Genomic DNA, 25,293 nt, shown 5'->3' with positions numbered 1-25,293 from the left:
ATTTTCCAGCTCTCTTTCCCCTTGGTTTGCTCTGATTTATTAGTGAAGTGACACCAGCCAGAGGAGGCATTTTCTCGCTTGGGGTGTGCAAGTGAAGCATCGGAGGCACAGGAGAAGAACCTGTGGATGCTATACTGCCACGTCCAAGTGAAAACGTTGCTCTTCCTCACGTGTTTTGATGTAATATGCTTGTCCAAATGCCCACAACAGTATCAGGTTGTGGGTTTTTTAGTGATGCTACCTGCAGGCTGTTCCCACAGGCACCAGTGTTGTCCCACCTACATCATGCAGGTACAGCTTTGCAGTCCCGGATACTACTTCTGAGTAGCATCAACTGGAGGGGAAATAACAGCAGCCAGGCTGAGGGAGGGGATCTCATGACATCTGTCTGGCTGTTATTTCCTGCTTCTTTGTCTTCCAGTCTTCCTTGTCTTCCTTATTTGCTCTTGCAGAGGGTAAGAGCCATTATCCTAATGATTTCCGTAAACTCTGTATCCATTGCAACCAGCAAACTAGATTAGCCTGAGTGGAGATAATGACAACGATGTTAAAATCACCCAGAGTTTTCTCTGGGCTGTGCATGTGGTGCATTAAGGCAAAAGAGATTTCTGTGCGTAGGAGTGCTAATTTATTTTCCCAAGGTGCCCCCTTATCCTGGTGGAGGTGGTTCTGAGGCTCCCTGGCCAGTGGGCAGACTGGTGCCCACTTCCAGTGCCCTGCCTGAGTTGGTGAGGCCACAGAACAGTAAAGGCAGCTGTTAACTCAAAAGCAGCTTGGAAGATCTGTCAATAATCAGGAAAATAAAAGTAGGAAAATAAAATCAGCCTGTTGGGCATTCGGGCATCCCCGATGATGAAAGATGCATAAAAAAAAATAGGCTTACTCAAGCAGGAGGACGAGAGAAAGAACATGATCGTGTAGGAAAGTATCAGAAGTCAGCGCAAGACCTAATGAAAGGGGAGTGTGATCTTATTTTTAAAGTAGACTGATTTTACTCATGTACATTCTCTCATCACTTTTGTCTGCTGTCTCAAGCTTGTGTCACCTGTGCTGCATGTCCATATGGTCTGGCCAGGGACACTTGTTTGGATGGCTCTTTTATACTTCTTAGGAGTCACTGATTATTATGGAACGATCCATTGGACTCGGGATCTTGCTTGATCATCCATAAATCCCAGGCACTGTCTCTGTTGCTTCAGTTTGAGTGTATTTTAGTAAAGATTTTAGTAAGGCTTTTGCTACTGTCCCTCACAGCATCCTGCTGGACAAGTCCAACTGTGAGATGAGCAGGTCCGTGGTACGCTGGGTAGAGAACTGGCTGGATGGCAGGGCTCAAGGGGTTGTAGTGAATGGAGCTACATCTGGCTGGCGACAGGTCACCAGCGGTGTTCCTCAGGGCTCAGTCCTGGGGACAGAGCCATTCAGTATTTTTGTCAGTGATCTGGATGCAGCAGTTGAATGCACCATTAGCAGTTTTGCTCACGATACCAAACTGAGAAGTGCTGTTGACTGTCTTGAGGGACAAGAGGCCTTGCAGGGGGAATCTGGATAGATTGGAGCATTGGGCAGTCGCCAATGGCATGACATTTCACAAGTCCCAGTGTTGGCTTCTGCACTTGGGACAGAATTAACACTGGGCACAAGTATAAATTGGGAGAGGAGTGGCTGGAGAGCAGCCCTGCAGAAAGGGACCTGGGGTGCTGGTGGGCAGCAGGCTCTGTAGAAGCCAGCAGTGTGCCCTGGCAGCCAAGACGGGCGCATCAAGCACAGCACAACCTGTCGGTCAAGAGAGGGGATTATCCCGCCGTGCTCCATGTTGGTGCGGCCTCACCTTGAGCACTGTGTGCAGCTCTGCGCCCCACCGTTTAAGAAGGATGTGAAGGTCCTTGAACACACCCAGAGGAGGGCAACAAAGCTGGTGAAGGGCTGGAGGGCATGTCCTGTGAGGAGCGGCTGAGGACTTTGGGTTTGTCTAGCTTGGAGAAAAGGAGGCTGAGGGGCAACCTCATTGCTCTCTACAGCTTCCCAAGGAGAGGAATATGGAGAGGGAGGTGCTGATCTCTTCTCCCTGGGATCCAGTGACAGGACATGTGGGAATGGTTCAAAGCTGTGCCAGGGGAGGTTTAGACTGGACATCAGGAAGCATTTTTTTACCGAGAGAGTGGTCAGACACTGGAACAGGCTTCCTAGAGAAGTGGTCCATGCCCCAAGCCTGTCAGTGTTTAAGAGGCATTTGGACAATGCCCTTGGTAGTGTGCTTTAACTTCTGATCAGGCCTGAAGTGGTCAGGCAGTTTGACTGGATGATCATCGTAGGTCCCTTCCAACTGGACTGTTCTATTCTAAGATGGGGGTTTTTTTTGCGTTCGATGGGGGTTTTTTTTGCTGTAGTCTGTCTGTTTTGAGATGATGGGAGGGATTGTCATTTACAGTTTGGTGTACAAAAACACATTGTCACCCTTCTGTTACCAGAGGGCAGACCAAGCCATCTGCTAATGAGTCATCTTCTGGTCCGCTCAGTGTTTGCTAGTCACATCTGTATTTACCAGTATGTGCCACTGTTAACCCAGGCTCTGTTGTATCCAAATGAAGCATGTGATTGGTAAAAGGCAACAGGGACGTGCCAAAGGTAAATCGTGTCACTAACTTGACTGCCTTTTACAACGAAATAACATTTTCTGTCAACATGGCAGAGCAGTGCATGTTGTTTGCCTGATGTCAGTAAAGTGTTCAACACTGTTTCCCACAGCCTTCTCCTGGACCAGCTGGCAGGACACAGACGGGCTGGGCGGTCTGCGAGACGGGGTAGGAAACTGGCTCACAGGCTGTGCTTGGAGGGTGGTGATCAATGGTTTTTCCTCAGGTCTACAGGTTTGGGAGGCATCACTGGACTCCATGAGATGAGGAGAGGTGGTTGTCTTAAGCAGTAGCTATCTTCTCCACTAGCTACTTTGCAGTGAAATAGTGCAGTGAAATAGATGTTCCATCCAGAGCCTTTTTCTTGGAAGAAAATTATTCTATAAAGTCTTTTTTTTATTCTGTTTTTATTCAGAACAGCATCTCTACACTAAGGATGACGGCTTATGCTCAACACTGTGTTGCGACACCCTTCATGATACAGTTCTAAGGTCACAACTCTCAACTTGGCTGCACAGATGCTTTTAACAGAAATACCTCCATGTGTTTGGCAACTTGTGGTGCCAATATCTAGGCCTGCCCTTTGGTCTCTTCCCGTCAGTGCTCTTTTTCCCTCTGCTCTCAGTGCACTTTGCACCCACCTCTCCCTTTGTTCCTCAGGATCACTCAGAGAGGAGCTGATCACTCAGAGAGAGCTTCTGGGGTTAAGCAGAGTGAACAATGCCACCATGGCTAAAGAGAAGACAGAATGTGAAACGCAGTCAGCCTCTGCTGCTTGTGCGTCAGGTGATGCAAAAAATATGGAAAGTCCATGATGTTGTTAGAGAAGAAATATACAGGATTTGCTTTTTGCCAAGTTAAGCTGATGCAGCACGTTCTTTCCGGATCGGGCTGTGTATATTCTCTGCCTTTTTCCTACGCTATTCTTTCTCTTCCCCCCACCCCCCAAACCACTGACCATAATTGTTTAAAATACAGGCTTTACATGTGAATGGTTCTTTTTGGGAAGCAGAACTTTCCATACTGTTTTTTTTTTTTTTCAGCTACATATGGAGTGAGTGCTAGGGAGGGAATTGGGGCTGGCAGATAACCTAGTGCTGTGGCCAGGGAATTTCTGGCACAGCTAAAGCCATCATCTTTACAAATGAAGATCCTTAAGCTCAATGTAAGTTTACCATTTCAGCTAAACAATAGAGCAGTTACCCTAAGGGAATAGAAGGGAGGAGTTATCACAGGGTTATTTTTTTAGTATCTTTCATAGACCTTAAACACTAGTATTATTATTCTCTTCCACGTTCTCAGTGATGCTTTCAAATTTTGGTTCACTGTTGTATATAGAAGGGAGAGATAGGGTGGGTACCTATATGGGGGAGTGGGGGGGTATTTTTATAATCATTTTAGGAATTTCGTATCCAAAATACTATTTTTTTTCTGGGACAGACTTAAATATTAGAACAATGTGGAGCTCGACGCTTTGAAGCAGTGGTCTTCTGGCACAGTGAGGAAGCACTTGGCTCTCTCTACTGGTTTTGGGTGGGACAGAGTTAATTTCTTCGTAGCAGCTAGTATGGCACTGTGTTTTGGATCTGTGAGCAGTGTTGATAGCACAGGGATGTTGTAGCTGTTGCTGAGCAGTGCTTGCACAGCGTCAGGGTCACTTCTGCTTCTCACCCTGCCTCACCAGTGAGCAGGCTGGGGTTATGCAAGAAGCTGGGAGGGGACGCAGCTGGGACAACTGACCCCAGCTGACTTAGGGATGTCCCACACTGTACGGCGCTGTGCTCAGCAATAAGAGCTGGGGGAAGGAGGAGGAGGAAGGGGGGTGTTCAGAGTTGCAGCGTCTGTCTTCCCAAGTCACTGTTACTTGTGATGGAACCCTGCTTTCCTGGGGATGGCTGAACGCCTGCCTGCAATGGGATGTAGTGATCGAATTCCTTTTGCGTTGCTTGGCGCGCGCAGCTTTTGCTTTACCCATGAAACTGTCTTTATCTCAACCTGCAAGTTTTTTTGCACTTTTACCCTTCCGATTCTCCTCCCATCCTGCTGCGGGGGCGTGAGCGAGCGGCTGCCTGGGGCCGAGCTGCCCACGGGGGCTGACACACAACACTCTCCCCTAAGCAAGCGGGCACTTGAAGCGGAGTTACTGTGCAGCTATTAATTCAGCATCCTGCCCAGCTAACTAATTCTGCGTCAGCTGGCTGACCTTCATTGCTTCCAGTCTCAGAGCAGTCCAGCCTCATACGAAGACAGGTATTTCTGCACGGCACCATATTTTTCTGCGTAACCAAACCTGAAGATTCGTGTACAACACCCCAGGAGAGAGCAATGAATCAATTGTAAAAGCTTAAAAAAACGTTCTTTCGTGACTCATGGGCTCTACCAGCTTCTGAGCAAGAAATCGCACAGCTGACGTGTATAATGTAACAGGAGGAAGAAATCTGCCAAACATGACCCACCTGCCAGCAGCAACTGACACTGTGCCAAGAGTAACCCTAGAAATTCGTCATAAAACAGCACATTGTCTCACGTTCTACCAAGAAACTCAAGGAGAGCAACCCTATACCTCACTAATCTCTGAATCTTGATAAGCACTGGAGTTGGGGCTGGCCTGAGAAAGCTGTGATTTAAAAAGAAATGCAGTGTATTTGGGCACTCTGAAGGCTTAGTGACGTAGGTGAAGGCTACCAAAACGCTGAGGACTTGGCTCTTGGTGTGGCAGGTTGGGCCATCAGCATAGAAGGTTTAGAAAGGCGGCGCCGTGGGTGGGGAGGGAAGGGGACCACGTCAGGAGGCGCACGGTATGGCCATAAAAGACCAAAAGCAACAGCTTAATCCCCTGTTCCAGGCTGGGAGACGTGAGTAAGCTTTTTGTTGCCCAAATGAGGAGACCATCAACTTCATCCCTGGCGTGGGGAGCCGGGAGAGCACCCCACCTCCAGACCTGCAGGACAAATCCTGCTCTCCTAAGGCAATTTGCAGCCATCAAACCCAGTTTGTGAAGTGCTGGCGTACAGGAGCCTTGGCCGAAGCTCAAATCCTGGTGTGATGCAAGTTGTCATCATTGTTAATAACACCAGAAAGTCACTTTGTGGACAAACCATAAAATAACATCTATTCAGGGGCAGGAGCAGTCTCTCCCAAAGCCCTGAGTCTCTGAGCTCTTAACCAGCTACAATAATTGCATTTTCACTGGAAAAAGAGTTTGAAGTCTAACTGTTTAAGGGCAATTTGCAATAGGTGAACACCGTTCCTGTTTTGCCGTTGTCCCTAATTTCCTATTCCCAAGTGTGTCTGGCAGAGAATTGTAGTCCAAAACCACGAAGCAAGAAGCGGGAGGAAAGGCACGGCAGGCACTGACCATGGCACCAGGCGGTGGGCAGGGACGGGGCACTGAAGAAGTGATGTGACCATGTGCAGGGTGACGAAGGGGCCAATGATGCCTTCCTCCAGTCCGGATCCTGCTGGGAACCCCCCAGGCCTCCCTCCCACTGCCAGAAGAGAAAGGGAATCCCTGCTAAATCCTTAGTTCCCTGCAAAACTGTTGCAAAACCTGTCTCCCGAGGCAGCTCTTTCACCCGTGTTAATGCCATGCCGTATCAGTGCTTTTCATGGCTTACTAATTTCCACCCAGTTCTGGGAACACCTGGCCACTCCCTTTGTGATCACCTGTCCCAGACATTTATAGCAGCGACGGGATGCTAGAAATAGAGATGCGTCTGCTAAGAGCCGGAGGAGCCCATAGACGGAAGGAGTATTGGGGTTGATTTGCAACGGAGATATTTGCGAACTGGCAGCAGTGAGGCAGCATGAAAAGCCCTGGGAGCACGTCAAGGTAAGGGGGGCGGGAGGTGAAGGCTGCGGGTAAGGAATTATAGAAAGGTCTGATTCAGGTAATCCCTGTAAGTTGTTAATAACCTATAGAGTTACAGCTTGCTCCAGGGTAGAGATTAATTTTGCCATGAGCGTTTCTTTCCTGTATTCCAAGTCTTTTAATTTGAAAGCGCCTTGTTAGGTCAACACACAGGTCTGTTATTTTCAGGTTAAGCCAAGTCAACACAAAGGTTGTCCCAAGCCTTAAACCATCCTGTAGCGGCACCTCTAAGTACGACCTGAGAGGTGATTTTCCGTGTTTTCTTCTCAGCTGGGACACGGCACAGCACGGGTTGGAAGGGAAAGTCGAACCTCCGGCGCCAGCCCTGCTGACAGTTTCACAAGATTTTTAGCTTTCTAGAAGAATTCTGTGTCTTAGGGATCAGCTCCCAAGTGCTCCCTCAAATGGCTCCCGGGCTGGTTGTGTGTCTTGTGTGCTTAGGTAACTTTCTGCGACACTGGAGTTGTGGCTTTCTCTCTTGAACCTTGCTGTGGTGGTTGGTGTTGGGCTGTGGTGGGTTGACCCTGGCTGGACGTCAGGTGCCCACCAAAGCCTCTCTCGCTCCCCTCCTCAGCTGGGTGGGGAGAGAAAATACAATGAAAGGTTGGTGGGTCGAGATAAAGACAAGGAGAGATGACTCACCCGTTACCGTCATGGGTAAATAGTCTCAACTTGGGGAAATTAATTTATTACCAGTCAAACTGAAAATGAAAACTGAATCTTAAAACACCTTCCCCCCCACCCCTCCTTCTTCCCAGGTTTGACTTCACTGCCGAATCCTCTCCCTCCTCCTCCCGAGCAGTGCAGGGGGATGGGGAATGGGGGTTGTGGTCAGTTCATTACACGTTCTCTGCCGCTCCTTCCTCCTCGTGGGAGGACTCCTCACACTCTTCCCTGGCTCCAGAGTGGGGTCCCTCCCACGGGAGACAGTCCTCCACGAACTTCTCCAATGCGAGACCAAGAAAATAGGCAGGGGCTGCGTTTGACAGACGTGAGCCTACTTGCTGCCTGTGGGTCCCTGTGCATTTCTTCTCCTGTCTCATCGCTACTTACATACATAGAGCGATCAAAGGAACTTTGGTTATCTCACCCCCCGCCCCCCCCCCCAACAGGCCTGGGACCAAAGCTGTGCTTTGAAACTCTTCATGCAGACGCTGTGCTGCAAATTCATATCAGAGGTTGGTACCATCTGTGGCTGAGGGTTTTCCCCGGCTTTGGGAAGGGCTCTTCTGCCCTTCCTGAGGATTTCCCACTTTGGCTGGGGTGCCGTTGGATAAGGAAAGCGTTGTCGTGCCAAGCAAAGCTTGAAGCAAAAGTGGTTTGGGGCAGGTTTGCGTGGCGAGCAAAGCCAAACAGTTTTCTGCAGTGCCATCATGGTGCTGTAACTTCGCCACCTGTCTCCACGCTTCCGCTGCATTTGCATTCAGTTTATAGCTCCCCACGATGGCTTTGTTTTTATGGGCAGGTCTTCATGTTCTCTTGGACTTTGCTCCCATCCTCTCTCCATTTTGCCATGGATGGATCCAGGCTGCCACAGCTCAGTTTGTCAGTCAGTGGGAGGCTGTAGCCCATGCCAGGTAAAGCTGGTGGTTGCACTCTCATAAGGCTAACTGGAAGGAGCAATTCAGTGTCTTCCACATGGTACAAGCTGGAGGCTATGAAAGCCACCACCCTGTGCAACAGGATCAGGTGTGAGGACCCCTTAGCCAGAAGGGCAGTGGGAAGGACCACCAGATGCAGCCTGCAGCAAGCCACTTGCCCCCATCAGCCCTCAGATTGGGCAGGTTTGGAGCCTTCCATGCTCCCTTGGGAGAGTGGGAACCACAAGTGTGATCATGCCATGCTGAGATGGGATGGGACCATATCTTCTCAAAACAACTTTAAAGCCCAAGCCAGATCTGCTGCATTTTGGAAACGGCAGATGAAAACTCAGAATTCACACAGAGTTTAAAAAGTTCTTAAGATCAGAGAAGTCAGATCAAGCTTGGTGATGAAACGGTCCTGTCTGGTGGGCATCAAACTTTCAAAAGATCCTGTCTGTGCCCCAGCTAGAATGCGCTGGTGATGATAAATGTTGATTGCCTTGTTAGTGCTTAAAAGACCCACCCCTCATCATTATCCAGGTGAAACATGGGTGGAGGAGGTGCGTGGTGCTGAGGGACGTGGTTTAGTGGTGGTTTTGGTAGTGTTAGGTTAATGGTTGGGCTCGGTGATCTTAAAGGTCCCTTCCAACCTAGACGATTATATGATTCCATGGTCCGAAAAGCTGCCTCTGAGCTCAGGAAGCTTAGTCTGGCCAAGGTGAGGAGGATATGGTGTAGGGGAGAACTTTGTAGAGTGGGGTTGATGGTTGGACTCGATGATCCCAAGGGTCGTTTCCAACCTAAATGATTCTATGATCTGATGAAAGGGAGACCTGGGTGAGGCTGAGCACGAGAGCTGGGCTGGGAGGAGGAGACGTCACAGTGGGGAAGCAGTCCTCTTGTTTGAAAGCAGGGCATAATTAGTCCCTTACGGATGCTGTTGGGTTATTAATCAGTTTTCTGTATCGAAAAATCTGTTATATTGAAAAAAATGCAGTTTGGTGTTCTGTAAGATCCCTATCTTCTGCAGTGATGTGATTGATGTGATTGCAGGAGCTGCTCAGATTTCTTACCGAGGAACTCCTTATAACCCTACAAAGGGCTCATTTTCTAGTGAATGAACTAGAACTTTGAACAGTGAATAAGCTTTAAACCCCCAGAAACCTGAAAGAAAAGCAAAATAAAAGGCAGCAGAGCGGAAGGCTGTCGGGAGAGTTTAACAGGCTCTGTCTGAACCAGGCTGTGTCTTGCTACAGGCCAAAATTAGGAGAGTGATAGTGAAAGCGCAGTTTCTCACTGTCCAGCCTTGAATGCCTGACCCAGCTGGGGGAGCCAAACGTGGCTGGCACCACGGAGCCACAAAATTGTGCTCCCACTGGTAAAAATTTCCAGGGACAACATGCAAAGCTTGGTGGTTCGCGTTCCGGGAAGGACTATCATGTAAAAATCCACTGAAACTCTTCTTTCTTTCCAGGAATATCAAATGTCTCATTGTTTTCAGTCTTTGCCTGGGACTCGTCTTCCTGTCGGGATTCTTCGACATGAAGAACAAAAATAATGTGTAAGTGAAGCAGAATCAAGGTTGCATGACTTCATCTGCCCAGGGCAGCAAGGAGCTGACCTGTGACGCTTGATTTCACTCTCATGAGGTTTAAGCTAATCCTGGAAGGGCAGCAGCCCAAAGATAGGTCCTAGATCCACATTTGGGCAGGCAAGGGATCAAATTAGTCAAAGTGCAGCTCTTTCGGGCAAAATCAGCCATATGGGAAAAAAAAATAGGGGATCAAGCCAAAGCCTTTGGGTAATTGAGGACCTGGAGAAGCAGAAAACTGTCCGACATCTACACCTGAGGGATGGGGCTTTGTTGGGTTGGTGCCTTGCTAGGAGACATCTGCTCAGGTTTGGCTTTGCCAGGTCTCAGAAATGGGGTACGGCACTGGAGAGGCTTTTTTCCCCATCTTTTGCCTTCCTGCAGAATCTCAGAGAGCCACAAGGAGCTGCTGCCATGCCGTGCCAAGACTAACATCATGTTCCTCAAGACCCACAAGACTGCCAGCAGCACCATCCTGAACATCATGTTCAGGTTCGCAGAGAGGTACAACCTCACCGTCGCCCTCCCAGCCAATGAGCTCTTCCACCTGGGCTACCCAGAGACCTTCCAGGCCCAATTTGTGGAGGAATTTCAAACCATAGGACAAAACTACAACATCATGTGCAACCACCTGCGGTTTAACCCTTCGGAGGTAAGAAAGAGCCGCGACACCTGTGGAGAAGCCTGGTTGAACAAGCAAGTGCCTCCGGACTAACAGCCTCTCTTCTTCCTCCCTGCAAATAGGTGCAAAAGGTGATGGCAGCGAACACCTTCTACTTCTCCATCCTGAGGAACCCCATTCTTCTGCTGGAGTCTTCCTACGTCTACTACAAGGACGATGTCCCTGCCTTCAAGATCTCCAAGGATGTGAATGAGTACCTGGCGTCACCCATGAAATATTACCACCCGGCGAATTACAAGCAAAACATCTATGCCCGCAATATCATGTGGTTTGACTTTGGCTATGATAACAACGCAGAGGGCAACAAAAAGTACATCCAGACGGTCTTGAAGGAGATTGAACAGAACTTCCACCTGATCTTAATAGCAGACTACTTTGATGAGTCCATGATCCTCTTGAAGCACACTTTGTGCTGGGATCTGGATGATGTGATTTACTTTAAGCTCAATTCCAGAAGCCAGGACACTGTCCAGACCTTGACTCCAGAAAGCAAGGAACGGGTAAAAGCGTGGTGCTCGCTGGACTGGAAGCTCTACCTGCACTTCAACCAGAGCTTCTGGAGGAGAATTGAGGAAACCATAGGACTCGAGGAGCTGGAGAATGAGGTGAATCACCTGCGAAGGAGACAGAAGGAGCTCATGGAGATCTGTCTTTTGAACCAGGAGGCAGTGGGGAAGGATCACATCAACAACAAAGCTCTCCTGCCTTACCAGTCAGGGGCCGCAAACATCCTTGGGTACAACCTCAAACAAGGCTTGGACAACAGGACTCTGAGAACCTGCCAGAAGATGGTTATGCCAGAGCTCCAGTACATGTCCCATCTTTATGCTGTTCAACACCCGCACAAGAAGAGGAAGCAGTTAGGCTTGCCCTTGGCCTGAACCAGTTTCCAGGAGAAGATGCAGCTCCCAACTCCCAACTAGGACACGTGACAACCCACTGGTGTTTCCCACCACTTTGCGTCACCCCGTGTCGGGCATGTGGCTGGCCCACAGGACTCTTGCACAGGAGGGGCTGGGGGGAGAGGCTGTGTTCAAGGCCACCAAGCTGGTGGTGGGTCCCTTTTTGGGGACCTTGAGCCGAAGGCTCTGCGTTGGCTGGATCCTGCGTGATCCCTCTTCCTCGCTCCCAGGCGGGGACAGCCTGCTGCTGCTGAGTGCTGGGCAGGCTTTTAACTGCCTCTTAATCATTAATCATGAGCTTAATCATTTTGTTTGCATTCGACTTTATTTAATAGCTGTCCTTATGCCCAGGCTCGTCACAGCTCGCTAGAGCGAGTCCTGATTTTTAGCATTTAGGGGAAAAGAAAGGAGGGGGAGGGAAACAAGAAGCAGACCGCGATGAGGGGACACAGCACTCGGAGGAGGAGGAGAGATGTCAGGTCTCCCGCCCAGCAGCGTCTGCGCTCGACAATGTCTAACTGCTGTGCCATGCCAGGGCTGCTTTTTGAGTGGGAGTCCCAAGTATCGTACCCAAAGCCGTCCGCGCTGGCTGGCAGCCTTTTCCCACCGGCACATGAGATGTCCCTCTCGTGTGTCATAGAATCAGAGAATGCGTTGGGTTGGAAGGGGCCTTTAAAGGTCATCTAGTCCAACCGAGGCTGGACTACATGACCTGGGTTGGTTGAGGTGTGGGGGGGCCTCTGCACCACTTGGGACCGTTTGGTGCGCCCCTGGGAGGGCCCGTTTTGTGGTTTCACCCCTCCCTCTTGGGCGAAGGTCCCTATTCTGGAGGCGTGGATGGTCCCTTGGGCTCAGCATCCCTGAAGCCCGCTCTCAGTAGAGGCTTTGTTGCACCCCACTTCTTGCTGCGTTGGCCATACTCTTCAACACTGATTAGGTGAGGGGCGGAGGGAGGCACAGCCGCTGCTCATTTAGGGCACAACCTTTTTATTGAAGGAGGTAATTAAACCTCCCTGGTCCTTCTTTGCTCATTTGCTGCTGCTCCGGTGCTGGGAAGGTTCGTTAAAAGGACGGCAGGGCCAAGCCCAACGTCTTTGGCGTCACTGCTATTAATGATTGCCCATGGCTGGTTGCCGTTGCACCGGCCGTCCCCAGAGGTGCAATATTTCAATGCTTAGTCAATGTCTCCCTGCTCACGCCGGTCGGGGACCAAATGGTGTGACTGGGATGATGGATCCAGAGTCGCTTGGCTCGTGGCTTCGCCTTGGGGGGTGATGCAGCCCAGCAGCATCCCAGCCCAGGAAGCGGGAGAGGTGCTGTCAGAGGGCAGCGGAGCTGGGCTTTTCCTCGGCTGCGTTTAAAGCCGGCGGGGAGCCAGGGGAGCCAGCCGAGGCAAGGGTTAACCTCCTGCACTGCAACCTGTGCTGCTCCTCAACCCATGTGACGGGCAACACAGAGAGATTAACCGCACCTTCATGGTTCCATGTGATGGGCAACACGGAGATTAACGGCACCGTCATGGTTTTCTGCTCCAGTAACCCTGGCTAAAATTAACCAGGCTGAGGAGGCATTTGTAACTCGCCACAGCAGCCGCCCATGTTCAGCCTGGGCAATCCCCGGGGGCCTTTCCCGGTCAATTCTGTAGCCAGAGCCTGGGCTTTCACCTTGGAGCTTCTGATCCATGACTTGCCGTATGAATTTTGTCACACCCCTTTAGCTAAATTGGTGCCAGGGATGGAATATAAGCGTAAAAACAATTTCTTAACAGCTGACTTGTGTGCGGGGGGGTGGTCCTGGGAAGGCTGGGACCCTCCGGACTGCAGCCCTCAGGCTGGGGAGCTCACGGCTGGGATGGACCATGGTGAACGTGGGTTACAGCACCTGGGCAGGGAGGTCTGGCCTCGCCCAGCATGCAGGAGGAGGGAAACTGAGGCAGGAGTGCAAACACTACCCCCCCTCCCCCCCCAGCTCCGTTTGCCTCCCCTCTGAGGGGGGTCCAAGGCGGCAGCTTGGCATCGGCAGGGCCCCTGGCTCTGCCCGGGCTGGTAACGCTGCCTTTGTGCCGCCCAGCGCTGCTGACTCAGGGCTTTTTCCCAGCCGCCGCCGCTGTGGGAGCCCCGTGACCCATCGGTGGGGGGACCCTGTGAGGGGCGGGGGGTGGCAGTGAAGCAGGCGAAGCAGCGAGGTGACGGGCTCTGCAGAAAGACGGTGGCTGCGGGGGCTGGCGTTACCCCATGGTGGGGGCGAGGGACAGCGAGGACCCCCCCCCCAGCTGAGCACGACCCGGTGAGTGCCTTTGCTTTTTCCATGGGGAGATCTCGGTCCCTACAGCCCCCTGAAAGGAGGTTGTAGCCAGGGGGGGTCGGTCTCTTCTCCCACAGAACAGGTGATAGGACAAGAGGAAACGGCCTCAAGTTGCACCAGGGGAGGTTTAGGATGAGTATTAGGAAAAATTTCTTCACTGAAAGGGTTACTAAGCATTGGAACAGGCTGCCCAGGGAGGTGGTGGAGTCACCATCCCTGGAGGTATTTAAAAGCCGGGCAGACACAGTGCTTAGAGATATGGGTTAGTGATGGGTTTTGTCAGAGTTGGGTTGATGGTTGGACTCGAGGATCTGAAAGGTCCCCCCCAACCTGGGCAATTCTATGAGTCTATGAAATGAGGAGCCGGCTGGGTCCGCTGCACTGGAGGCACCAGAACCGCAGGACAAAATGGTCCCTGACCCCCCTCTGAGGACCCTGGGCTGGGCCCAGGGTCTTGTCCATGTGGAGATGAGCTCTGCCCCCCACCCCCAGTGCCCGGTCGGTGATGGGAGCAGGGAACCCCAGGTCTCAACCTGCCCTTTGCCGGCTGGCCGTGATTTACCAGAAACCCTTTTTGAAGAGCATCTTGAAGATCAATTTAATTTTATGTAGTTTTATTTCGGGTCAGCCTCTTTGGTGTTACCCAAAATCCTGTCCCGTGTTAGCAGTGGTGACTTGTCACACATTCAGCCCCTCTCAACTCCAACACTGCCTGTCCTCCAGCCTGTGCTCCAGGGTGGGGGGAGGGATGTTCCCCAAACCCAAGCCCACCAGGTTAAAACCCAGACCCCTCCAGGACAACCCGGCTCCCGGCCAGCAACTGGTTCTCCCCCTTCACCAACCCACCGTGGCAAGGGCTGCATCTTTCTGCTGCAGATGCCATGGGCTCCCGGCATTTCCCTGCCCGGACCGTGCTCTTCGAGAAGGAGTCCAATGGTGTCACCTACCGCGTGCCCGCCCTGCTTTACCTGCCCTGCGTGGCCAAGCTGCTGGCTTTCGCGGAGGAGCGGCTGAGCGCCGACGATGCCCACGCCAACCTGCTGGTGCTGCGCCGTGGCACCGTCTACGGGAGCTATGTGGAGGTGGGATGAGGGATGCACCTGGGGTTGGGGGCACGGAGACAGCCAAGTAGTTGTCCTCCATGGCTTGTGCGTGTCACAGCTGAGCTCCAGGAGGCACCCGCGCAGGGAGGTGAGGTAGCGGGTGGGTGAAGTGGGATGGTCCTCACCCCCACCTCCATCCTCTTCTCCTCCCTGGGCAGTGGGAAGACATGCGTGTGCTGGAGACAGCAACGCTGCAGCACCACCGGTCGATGAACCCCTGCCCGCTCTACGATGAGTTCACCGGCACCCTCTTCCTTTTCTTCATCACGGTCTTGGGCAGAACTCCTGAAGCCTACCAGATCGTCACTGGCCAAAACGTCACCCGCCTCTGCTGCGTCACCAGTGCGGACCAGGGCCTGAGCTGGAGCACGGCCACAGACCTGACGCAGCAGGTCATTGGCGGGGCCATCAAAGGTAGCCCACCAGAGAGGGGTGAGGAGGGGGGAGGACAGCCAGCAGGAGGGTGCACTTGTGTTTTGGCCTCCTGGAGCCACCCATGGTGTGGCCGGAGGTGACCTCGGGGGTAGGACACCCACGAGCATCAAAGAGATGGGGTGGAAGAGGACCCCAAGCGAAGGAGAGTGGGGATGGGGAGAGTATCCCTATCACTTGCATGGGGGTGGAGGCGATGGAGAAGCCGTGTAGCTATGGGTAGGACCATGTGTGAGGATAACTTGCTGCCCTCCCACCCCATCACCTTGCTTGGCTAGGCTGGGGGGATGCTCTGGACACCCTTCCACGTTGGGCACGGCAGGGGTACGATGGAGGCCACTCTTCACCTCCATCCCATCTCTGCTTCCCAGACTGGGCGACGTTCGCGCTGGGCCCCGGGCACGGGATCCAGCTGCGGTCCGGGCGGCTGCTGGTGCCCGCCTACAGCTACCACATCGACTGCAAGGAGTGCTTCGGGCAGCTCTGCAAGACCACCCCTCACTCCTTCGCCTTCTACAGCGACGACCATGGCCAGCGCTGGCGCTTCGGGGAGTTCATTCCCAACCTGCAGACGGGCGAGTGCCAGCTGGTCTCAGTGGACGAGGAGGATGGCTCCAACGTCCTCTACTGCAACGCACGCAGTCCCTTGGGCTTCAGGGTCCAGGCGCTGAGCACGGACGATGGGGCTGTTTTCCACAGGGGGCAGCTGGTCCAGCGGTTGGTTGAGCCCCCCCATGGCTGTCACGGCAGCGTTGTTGGCTTCCCCGCACCATTCGTGTATGTCCCTGCTGCCCCCTGGGACTCTGTGCTGTCCCTCCGGGGCTCAGCTCGCCGGCTGCTCCCTAGGATGCTGCCAGGGCTTCGGTCCGTGTCCACCTCGCAGGCAGCCAGTGATGAGCTGCCCGCAGTGGCCACCAGCAGCCACCACGAGCCAGCTGAGCCCAAGGAGGGCTGTCTTACCCCGGGGCGTCTCAGCCATGCCCGCAGTGGTACCCTGGTCCAAGGGGATCCTGCAGCACCCACTAACCCCGTTCCCTTCTTCCAAGCACCGACATGGGTCCTCTACTCCCACCCCACCAGCTCCATGTCACGGGTCAACATGGGGGTTCACCTGAGCACCTTCCCCAGGGACGTGGAGAGCTGGACCGAGCCATGGGTCATCTATGAGGGCCCAAGTGCTTACTCGGACCTGGCTTACATGGAGCTGCCCTACAACGAGGCCACCATCTCTGGTGGCCCAGCCATCGCTTTTGCCTGCCTCTACGAGAACGGGACACGGTCACCCTACGAGCAGATCTCTTTTAGCATGTTCACACTGCACGATGTGCTCCAGAACATCCCCCTGACAGCCACTGTGTCCCGGCAGGACAGCGGCCCCCAACACCGCAGAAAGTGGGGGCGAAGTAGCTGCTTCATCTCCTAGTGCCTCCCCCCAGGTTGGCTCTCCCTGATCACCCAGTGCCGGACCCCAGGGCGCCGGGACACTCCCAGCCTGGGGTCCTGCCACCGGCCAGCACAGCCACACCACAGAGAAGGCACGCGCTACCATCTCAAAACTGGACTTTATCTCTTTTTTTTTATTGCTATTTTTTTAATTATATAGTTGGTTGGGCACGGAGGCTTGTGCCACCAGCCCAGGCCCAGGCTCCTTTCCCAGCACACGAGCCACCCCATGACATACATAAGAGGGGGCAGCAACAGCACTGCAGGAGAGAAAGCATCTGGGGGCAGCCTGGGCTGGGTGGGGGGAACACGACGCTCCGGCTGTGCCATACCTGGTGCTACCACCCTGCTCCACCAGTTTCCCTCCCATGGTCATAAATATTTATGCTGCTTTTTTAACGATCCTGTTCAAGCCACTTCCTCTTTTTCTCAATGGTCTCTGCAAAATCTCCCGGTTACTGTTCAATCTGGCTGACTGCCTTTTTTTTAAACTACTTTGGACATGGCTATTTTCCTCGTAACCTCGTCAGTTGCGGGGCAAACATCCTCGCAGCACAGGCAAGTTCAGGTCTGTACCCATGCGGGGTCCCCAGAGAGGTTTCGGGGACGAGGGCGCGGGGATGGGGGACATGCTGGACCTGGCATCACCCCCGGCGAGTGCAGCGGGTCCTGGACCAGTGGGGATGAGCGGCTGCTCCTAACATCTGCCGCAAGCCTGCGTGTGCAGGACTACACCGCGTTTCCAGCACTACCTCCCTCAGCTCAACTCTATCCAAAGTCTCCCAGCCAGAGCCTGGCTTGGCTCCTGCCCCACGCAGGAGACAAACTCCACCACAAGCTGCCATAAAAGCAGATTAATTAACGAAAATAGGTTAACGGTCCAACTCTTATTTCTACAAAAACCACGATGTCACGTTTTGAACTTTGGCAGGTGGAGGCTAATAAGGAGCGGCCAGGGAAGCCGTCGGGCTCAGTGCTAGGATGCCAGGAGCCAGGTCCCCACCGCCATCGCTCACCGGGCTGGTTTACAACCCCCCGTGGCTGCCAGCCCAAAGGTGGGGCATCTGCTCCAGGGTGGAGGAAGACATACCACCTGGGCATAGGGCTCTGCACGGAGGCAGCCCTTTGCACGCTGACCCCACACACATGGCTTCGACGTCTCGTGCGGGCTGGGGTCTCTTTCCCCCATGGGGGAATCTGTCTTGCACCGGGCTGGTATCACAGCTTGTGCCGTATCCCCGCCACGGCATTTGCCACTGGCCAAGGTACACGCGGGGATGATGCCTCCTCCAAGTGCCAGCCTCCTGGCACAGTAGCAGGTCCCTACTTCCCCTCGCAAAAGCCGCAGAGGCAGCCGAGGCAGCCGTTGAGGATCTGGAGGGAGGCCAGCACCATCTCGGCAGCGCTGATGAGCAGCAGGAGGGAGAAGAGGACGGCGTTCCAGGCCACGATGCCTGCTGGCTCCAGGCAGATGCTCCAGGTGCGATTGTGCATGTAGTTCTCTGTCCTGCGCAACAGGGAGAGGAGATGATGCAAAATGACCTGCAGCAGGTCAGAAATCGCATTGCTTTCCTCCGTGGGGATGTGCCCCAGACACCCTGTCCTTCATCCCAAGGGTCAGCAGAGTGATGGGAAGCACCACATAGAAAGCTGTAGAAGGCGAGGACTTCTGGAGCTACCAGACTCTTCCATCACCATCAGCAAGCCCACCAAGCCCACCCACCGTAAATAATCCCAACTTAATTAGCAATAAGACGACGAGGCGGCACTAGCGGCTCAACCCCACTGCCTCACCTGGCATCCAGGAAGGGGTAGCCCCAGAGGGTGCCATGCTCGGAGGCGTTGTAGAAGCAGAGGGGTCCGTTGGTCAAACCCACCCCAGAAAGGACGAAGCAGGCGGCTGCGCCCAGGAGCGCCAGCTTGGAGAGCACAGCAGAGATGAAAGCCTGTGGGCAGCACCCAGGGAGGGACCGAACATCAGGCGGGCTCCAAAACACCGCTGGGCGTTATCAACGGAGTTTGGTTAAGGGGGCATAACTCCCCTCCCCTTCACCCCAAAGGGCTCCAGCCCTGGGGAGCCGAGGCTGAGGATGGAGCCAGTGCTGGGTTGTTTTGAGCTGGGAGGAAGTGGGCAGGGAGCTGCCACGCACAGCCCGGTGGGGCAGAGCCCATGCAGCAACACATGGGCTGTCCTCCAGGGACGCGGCACCGCGCAGCATCCCACCATAGAATCATAGGGTTGGAAGGGACCTCTGGAGATCATCCAGTCCAACCCCCCTGCCAGAGCAGGGTCACCCAGCGCAGGTTGCACAGGAACGCATCCAGGCGGGTTTGGAATGTCTCCAGAGATGGAGACTCCACCACCTCTCTGGGCAGCCTGTGCCAGGGCTCTGCCACCCTCTCCAGTGGGGCCACGGGAGAGGGGACACCCTGCCACATCCCACCGTGGGGCCATGGGAGAGGGGGATCCGTGACATGTCCCACCACAGGGCCACGGCAGAGTGGCACCCTGCCATGAGCCAACATGGGAGAGGGGACACCCTGCCACAACCCGCCACAGAAGAGGGGACACCCAACACATCCCACCGTGGGGCTGTGGGAGAGGTGCTAACCTGCCGCATCCCACCCGTGGGGCCACCCGCCACATCCCACCACCCGCCGCTTGGGACTGCTTTGGCACAGGGGTCCCGGCGCCGCCTTACGTTGCAACGGGTGCCGCAGTCGGAGCAGCCAGCGCATCGCCACCCCACCGCCGTGATGTGGGCCGCTGCCAGCAGCACCTGCGGGAAGGGAAAAGCAGCTGGGGGACGAAGGGGAGGCACCTGCTCCATATCCCTTACCCCTGCTCCACAGACACGCGAGGGAGGACGCGGTGCGAACCACGGTACTCACAGTGATGCCGCCTCCCCAGACACCCGGCATGAGCTTGGCGTGTTTGCTGATGTGCCCCTCCGCCAGGTACTTGGATGCCCCACCGGGGAAGAGCAGGAGGATGTTGGCTGCCATAGAGAGCGTGCCCAGCGCCAGCAGGCAGGGACCCACGATGCGGCTGCACTTCCCCACGCACATGGCCACCCTGCGTGGGATGGGGAGGAAGAGGAGGAGAGGAAGGGGCTGCCTTTGGCCCCACGACGCCCCCACCCCGAGCCCATCGCACAGCCGCGGGTGGATGGGAGTTTGCTGGTTCCCAGTTTTGGGTCCCAGCCTGCCCCACCAGCATCGCCCTTACTCAAGAGCAATTTCCAGTTGAAATCCTATTTTTCCCCACACCATCTAATTAATATTAAAAATAAATTCAATGTTAATACTGATCTACTGCCGCTGAACGGTTTTCTTGAGGTTATTTTATCATAGAAGGAGAAGCTCAACTTCAGACCTGCTAATATTTCTTTGCCAAACAGGGAAGGGAGTTTAGGACAACGGCAGGTCTCACACTGAGCCTTGAAACCTCTGCGACCCACAGCGTGGGCTCCTCCAAAATCCTACTGCGGGAAAGAGACCGACCGCCACGGCTCGGTTTGACTTTGAGTGCTCACAACGAGCCAGAGGGAGCCAGGAAAGGGGAGAAACCCTCAGACAAGGACTTGTGAAAGCCCATCAGTCTCCAATCAAAGGCAACAGGAACTCCATCCCCATCGCTCACTAGTCCTACCATAGGTCTGAATATGCTGACACCAATTAAAGTTGATAAAGCAAAGGTTATCACCTATCCTTGCGCGAGCCATCCAGCTCTGCTGGTATTTATTATATTTATTTATATTTTATTCACCTAGAAAGTGCCTGCCCGTCTCCAGGTGACACCTTGTCAAAAATTAGCTATCCCTCTTCTGCGTCTGCAAGAAGGGGGACATGCAGCGGTTGCTCTGGGACCGCTGAAAGCAGCTTGGTTTGCTGTTGTCCCAGCTTCCGGCTTCCCAGCTTCCTCCTGCCCTGCCTTCATTTTTGCTTCAGGGTGTTTTTGTGGATTTTCCCCTTTCCTGGTGGCTTGCAGCCTGGTTTCGCAGAAGCTCCCTGAATCGGGCTGCTTCTCACGCTGGCCAGTTTATTTCGGGCTCGCTCTGCTCTGGCTTTGCAGAAGTAGAAGCGAGGAGGCGCCGCGTGGTTGTTTCCGTGGGAAAAGCTGCCTCAGCCCCCTCACACTCGTCACGGGGCAGGAGCGACTCCAGTCCCCGCACGGCTCGAGGGGACAGGGGCCACCAGCCCAATGGGGCTTTGCGTCCCTGCGACCTGCTGGAGACCAGCCCTACCAGGCTGCTGGGGGCCAGGGAAGGCTAAGCGTGCAGGAACAGGGCTGCAATACCCTGCTGTGTGGAGAGGATGCAAGCCAAGAAGCCCAAGGTGGACCACCAGCTCCACCCATCCTGGAGCTCCGCCTCCCCTCTGCTGGCTATCCTCCCTGCCTTGGTTACAGAGAATTTAGGGCCTCTCGCCCTCACTGTGGTCCCATCTGCAGTCCAGTGATTGCGTGTGGTTGTCCCCTCAGAGCCATGAGCTGAGGGGGGTGCCAAGTCCCACCTCCCCGCTTTGGAGGACCTTCCAGTATAGCTCTTGTTCCTCTGGAGCTCACAGTGTGGGCTGCTCTCACCAGCCAGAGGCTTTTGTGATCTGCAAGTCTGCCCTTACCCTCCCCAAGGACTCTCCTTCCCATCCACCTCTGTCCTGGGGAAGGCAGGACATCTCCTCCCCCAGGAAGCTCTCCATGGCTTGCTGTCCCCCCAACGCTCTCCTCAAGCAAGAAGCAAGTTTCCATTAGCTGCTTTCTTCTGCCTCAGCCAATACAGACAGACAAACCCCTCTGTCAGGGGAGGTAAAGCAGAAGTGCAGCTGAACCAGCCTCTGTTAGGACACTGTAAAGACAGACTCTCTGCCTGCCAGCACATTGCCATGGCCAGAAGCAAGCGGATGCAAGCAAAGCCCAGGGAACCCGTCCTCCCGCCTTCCCGGCTTACCTGGGAGCAATGCCACGCAGAGCCAGCAGCGTTCACCCTTGGATGAGCCCTCTCCTGGAGGCATCACCCATGGGTGACTATTTATGGTGTCCCAGCCTGTGTCCCACCTCTTACTCCTCCAGCGCGAGGTCCACCCACTGCATCAGTCATAATCCTTCCTCTTCGACACAACGGGCTGCTCAAAAGGAAGAATGACTGTCCGGTCTGAATGAGGCAGCCTCTGCCGGCGCTGCAGCTGATCCATCGGTTTGATTATGCCCCCTTTCACTGGCAGAAGCCACAAGACCACCAAAACATGCACAACTTCAGATCTTAAGGCTTCTACCACGCCTGACTTTGGCCATTGCCTGAGTAGCAAACCCTGTTTCTCCTGGAACGACCTGCAATGACTACGTAGGGAGAACATTCTCCTCTCTCCTCTGCAGCTCACTCCAACCGCTATCGTTCTGTCACCATGAGTCCACGTCCTCCACCAAGGGCCTCTTCCATTATGTTTCACCTGATTTCCCTCATTGTGCAAGAGCTTTGTGTGTGGATGCTGCACAGTTCAGCTTTGCCTCTTCTCCTTTTTACCTACAGGAGGGAGAACACTAATATTTCAATAAAAACTTTTAAGTAAATATTCTTGTGTCTCAGCTGGTTCCTATCTCCTGCCTTTGCCTCCTTGCAGATGGCCCAGCTTTTCCTCCAGGTGTTGAGCATACCCCATTACATACATGTCTCACACCTCCGTGATAACATTGAGAGAGAAAGGTTGTTTCTGGATATCTTCATTACTGCAAGTTATCAGACAACAGCATTTCAAAGTCCTATCCGGGGTACCCATGGCTGGCAGTTAATGTGCAATGGGGAAGCTCCTCTTCTGTCCCCACAGAGAAGGCCTAACGGTAGAGGCTCCAAGACAGGACAAGGACTGGGAGAACATGACCTCCGTGTCCGGCAACAGGAAATGGGGAAGCCGTAGGACAAAAGTTGGCAAAAATTGGGCAGTTTTTCTGGCAGAGAAGTCGCAGGCAGCACAAGCACAGAGGAGAACTGCCCATGGGCTGCGCAGGCAAAAGGAAGAGTCTTCTCAAAGAAAAGTTTGGAGAAGGCTCAGGTTCCTCGTGCGTTCATCACAAGGACCTGAGGCACATCAGCTGCTTGGGACGTGGGCTTCCCCGTCTGCAACAGCCACAGGAGATGGAGCGTAAGTGCAGCTGTCTTGTAGCCCTGATACAGTCTCGCTCCAATATAGGAGGAAAAAAAAGCAACTAAAGTGCTACCTTTAGGTTTAGAACCCAACTTGCTCTACCTCAGGGAACGCACGCGAGTAGCATTTGCCAACACGTTTCAAAGTGGCTTTTCCTGCTTCCAAATCAATGAGTACAGGACTGCTGAGAACCTAAAACCTGCCCTAAGTACAGCGTGCCATGCTCTGTCGGAAGAAACAGAGAATGGAGTTGGAGCCCTCGAGTGCCACATGGGAAAAGATGAACGGGTGAGGCTGGGTTACATCAGCCAATACTGTTTTTCTAGGAAAAATAAGCTGAGAGGAGGAGATTATCTGAATGATGATAGTTCCTCTGAAAGGAAAATCAGAGTTTGCACCAGCGCGTAAATCCCCATTTTATTCTTAGATAAGATAAATCAGTCTCTAAAAAGCAGTCAGCAGCAAAGGCGAATCATGTAGGACATGCGGGACAGCAGACTGCTGAGAATAATCCGATTTTTCCTTCCTCCTTTATTTTTATTTTTTTTTTCTTAAACTTAGAAAGACAGGAAGCGTTTTTCACTCTGCTGGAAGAAAACGTGTTGCAACTTCATCTTGTGCCCTTTTCTACGTCACGGCAATCTGAGCATCCCACATTGCCACACACATGATCTGGTCAATCATCTCCCACAGAAAACCCCACGCCATTCAGGATGGGGGTGGTGAATCTTTTCCCCAGGGTGAATCTTTTCCCCAGAAGCGCTGATCTTCCCCTTACACCAACTCCAGCCTGAGTCTGTAATAGTAATAATAATAACGTTATTAATAGGTTCATTTTAGTGCTTCCCAAGTACTGCAAGCGGCTGCATGCCCCCCTTTCTTGCACAGCGACTCAATTATGGAGCATCAGCATGGCAATTACAGGCTAGTAACTTGCTGCCAAGTCACCCGGCCATGGCGCTGCCACACGTGGTGCCAGGCAAAGCCATCCTGGCTCGGCAAGGTCCTCCTGTGAACTCCTCCCCTGACACCAGATCGCAGCTGAAGAGACGCCGACTGCTTTCACCCTAGTCGTGTCGCGTCGCTTTATCCCATCACACTTAAGAGGGCTCGGCCTCTCCGGTCCACGGTTTGCAGATCACATTCAGCAGTGGCTCTTTCTGAACTTTAAGGTCTGTGAGCTTTTTATAACCACCGTGTCCGCTCTCTTAACCACGCTCCCCTGCTCCTTGCTTCCCCAACACCTTCTGGGCTGTGGGAACTGCATGGCAGGCTGGGATTCAAGAGTGTTTTGGCTTCAAGGAGAATCAAAGAGGCTGAGCTGAGTTTGAATCGGCAAGATTGAATTGTTCTGTGCCAAACCAAAGTTCACCTCGGTCCTCTCTGGAGGATGCTCAACACGATTCAGTGGTCTCTCCCACTCCTCTCGGTAGCATCTATTTCTGCCACTGGCTAAGATGTCTCAAAACTCAGGTGTGGGCACATTTGCTGCCACCAGTAATCCCCTTCCGCAAGCCCCGTTTGGAGTTTGGGGCTAGAACTCAGACTGAAGAAATACCACCACCACACTGCTAGACAACATGGCATTTCCTTTTAACTTCCTTCTGAATCTCACCTGATTTAATACTTCAGATGAGCTAAACCAACCCAGTTAAAAGTTGGAAGGAGTTTGCAGAAAGGAAAAAGAAATAAATTAAACCCAAGAGGTACCTTGAGCCTATCCTGTAGTTCCTCGACCTGCAGACTGTGATGAAAAAATATTTCCAACTCAGCTGGAACAGAAAATATTTTCCTAAGCTGCATGGAGAGATCAGCCTGTTTTCCAGCCTCAATGGGCACACAAGCAAGTCTTCATCACTGAAACTGGAATTGTCCGTTTCTCTTAACACAGCGAGAGGGAGAGGTGTACACACTGAAAACAAAAGACAAAATCACTTCCAGGATACCCCTGGAGAGGCAACAGCCTTCTCCTGGCCTCCTCTGGAGGTTGGTGCCTCCCAGAAGGGTGTCAACCACGGAACTTGGACAACCTCCCTTGAGAAAGACTGGGGCAGTGGCTGAAACGACTGTTTCAGCGGAGACCCACCCGCAGTCAGGAACACGAGGATGACCCCACATCAGTTTCTTAAGCTTTTGTTTCCCCACCGTACCTGCTAAGTTCTTGTCCAGAAGGGACTCTGCTCATTGGCATTTCACATGAGGCCATTACAGGAACATCCCAAGGAGCCCAAAAAACAATTGCAGAAGTTGGAGGCTCCATCTTGACACCACCTGTACCAAGAGGACATTGACAGTTCAGAATAGAAAGCCACATTTTCTCTGCTCTTCCATTGGGAAGGACGGAAAATCCTATCCCTGCCTCTTTTTATTCATTTACATAAGGGGATTTTTCCTATCAAGGTACCAAAAGTTTGGCTCACTTCAAGATTCTGTAACCTGCAAAATGGGCTGAAGCCTTCTTGGGGTAAGCCAGCGGCTCGCTGTAATCAACAATTCCTTGTAAGCAGGAACTGGATGCTTCCTACTGAAGAGTTACTTTGTCATATTTATTACCAGGCACAAACAGGCTTCAAATTCAGGCAAGCCCTGTCCTTCCCGCTGGGCA

The 25,293-nt window shown here is 53.2% G+C and overlaps 3 protein-coding genes across 5 annotated transcripts; 2 read left to right on the top strand and 1 right to left on the bottom strand.

Moving 5' to 3' along the window:
• Positions 1 to 146: 146 nt before the first annotated feature.
• GAL3ST2 (galactose-3-O-sulfotransferase 2) lies at positions 147 to 12,278 on the top strand. Of its 2 annotated transcripts, none has more exons than XM_054206355.1 (5): positions 147 to 455; positions 2,749 to 6,468; positions 9,565 to 9,651; positions 10,066 to 10,333; positions 10,426 to 12,278. In XM_054206355.1, exons 2-5 carry the CDS (start codon positions 6,443 to 6,445, stop codon positions 11,242 to 11,244), a joined length of 1,200 nt encoding a protein of 399 aa, XP_054062330.1. In that variant the 5' UTR covers positions 147 to 455; positions 2,749 to 6,442; the 3' UTR covers positions 11,245 to 12,278. The 2 variants fall into 2 exon arrangements, with proteins under 2 accessions (XP_054062330.1, XP_054062331.1); XM_054206356.1 differs by lacking the exon at positions 147 to 455 and having other exon boundaries at positions 1,760 to 2,804; positions 3,052 to 6,468.
• A 907-nt stretch (positions 12,279 to 13,185) lies between these two features.
• NEU4 (neuraminidase 4) lies at positions 13,186 to 16,538 on the top strand. The gene is made up of 3 exons (XM_054206354.1): positions 13,186 to 14,651; positions 14,831 to 15,086; positions 15,476 to 16,538. The coding sequence occupies exons 1-3, from the start codon at positions 14,451 to 14,453 to the stop codon at positions 16,525 to 16,527; spliced, it is 1,509 nt and encodes a 502-aa protein (XP_054062329.1). The 5' UTR covers positions 13,186 to 14,450; the 3' UTR covers positions 16,528 to 16,538.
• A 116-nt stretch (positions 16,539 to 16,654) lies between these two features.
• TM4SF19 (transmembrane 4 L six family member 19) lies at positions 16,655 to 24,599 on the bottom strand. Of its 2 annotated transcripts, none has more exons than XM_054206373.1 (6): positions 24,399 to 24,599; positions 20,317 to 22,069; positions 19,440 to 19,623; positions 19,250 to 19,327; positions 18,342 to 18,493; positions 16,655 to 18,054 (listed from the first exon to the last, which is right to left on the bottom strand). In XM_054206373.1, exons 3-6 carry the CDS (start codon positions 19,614 to 19,616, stop codon positions 17,871 to 17,873), a joined length of 591 nt encoding a protein of 196 aa, XP_054062348.1. In that variant the 5' UTR covers positions 19,617 to 19,623; positions 20,317 to 22,069; positions 24,399 to 24,599; the 3' UTR covers positions 16,655 to 17,870. The 2 variants fall into 2 exon arrangements, with proteins under 2 accessions (XP_054062348.1, XP_054062347.1); XM_054206372.1 differs by having other exon boundaries at positions 21,497 to 22,069.
• Positions 24,600 to 25,293: the final 694 nt, after the last annotated feature.

This window comes from Rissa tridactyla, chromosome 6 (genome assembly GCF_028500815.1).
Source record: "Rissa tridactyla isolate bRisTri1 chromosome 6, bRisTri1.patW.cur.20221130, whole genome shotgun sequence".
NCBI classification, from domain to species: Eukaryota; Metazoa; Chordata; class Aves; order Charadriiformes; family Laridae; genus Rissa; species Rissa tridactyla.
Note: the sequence above shows the minus strand (reverse complement) of the source record. Positions and strands in the feature narration are given on the sequence as shown.

Bases quoted from the DNA above. Each gene is read 5' to 3' on its own strand.
- GAL3ST2 (XM_054206355.1), top strand. From the start codon at position 6,443: ATGAAAAGCCCTGGGAGCACGTCAAG. The intron at 6,469-9,564 runs GTAAGGGGGGCG...CTTTCTTTCCAG, and splicing joins AGCCCTGGGAGCACGTCAAG to GAATATCAAATGTCTCATTG. The intron at 9,652-10,065 runs GTAAGTGAAGCA...GCCTTCCTGCAG, and splicing joins ATGAAGAACAAAAATAATGT to AATCTCAGAGAGCCACAAGG.
- NEU4 (XM_054206354.1), top strand. From the start codon at position 14,451: ATGGGCTCCCGGCATTTCCCTGCCCGGACCGTGCTCTTCGAGAAGGAG. The intron at 14,652-14,830 runs GTGGGATGAGGG...CTCCCTGGGCAG, and splicing joins TCTACGGGAGCTATGTGGAG to TGGGAAGACATGCGTGTGCT. The intron at 15,087-15,475 runs GTAGCCCACCAG...TCTGCTTCCCAG, and splicing joins CATTGGCGGGGCCATCAAAG to ACTGGGCGACGTTCGCGCTG.
- TM4SF19 (XM_054206373.1), bottom strand. From the start codon at position 19,616: ATGTGCGTGGGGAAGTGCAGCCGCATCGTGGGTCCCTGCCTGCTGGCG. The intron at 18,494-19,249 runs GTAAGGCGGCGC...TGCTGCCCACAG, and splicing joins ACTGCGGCACCCGTTGCAAC to GCTTTCATCTCTGCTGTGCT. The intron at 18,055-18,341 runs GTGAGGCAGTGG...CCTGTTGCGCAG, and splicing joins TACCCCTTCCTGGATGCCAG to GACAGAGAACTACATGCACA.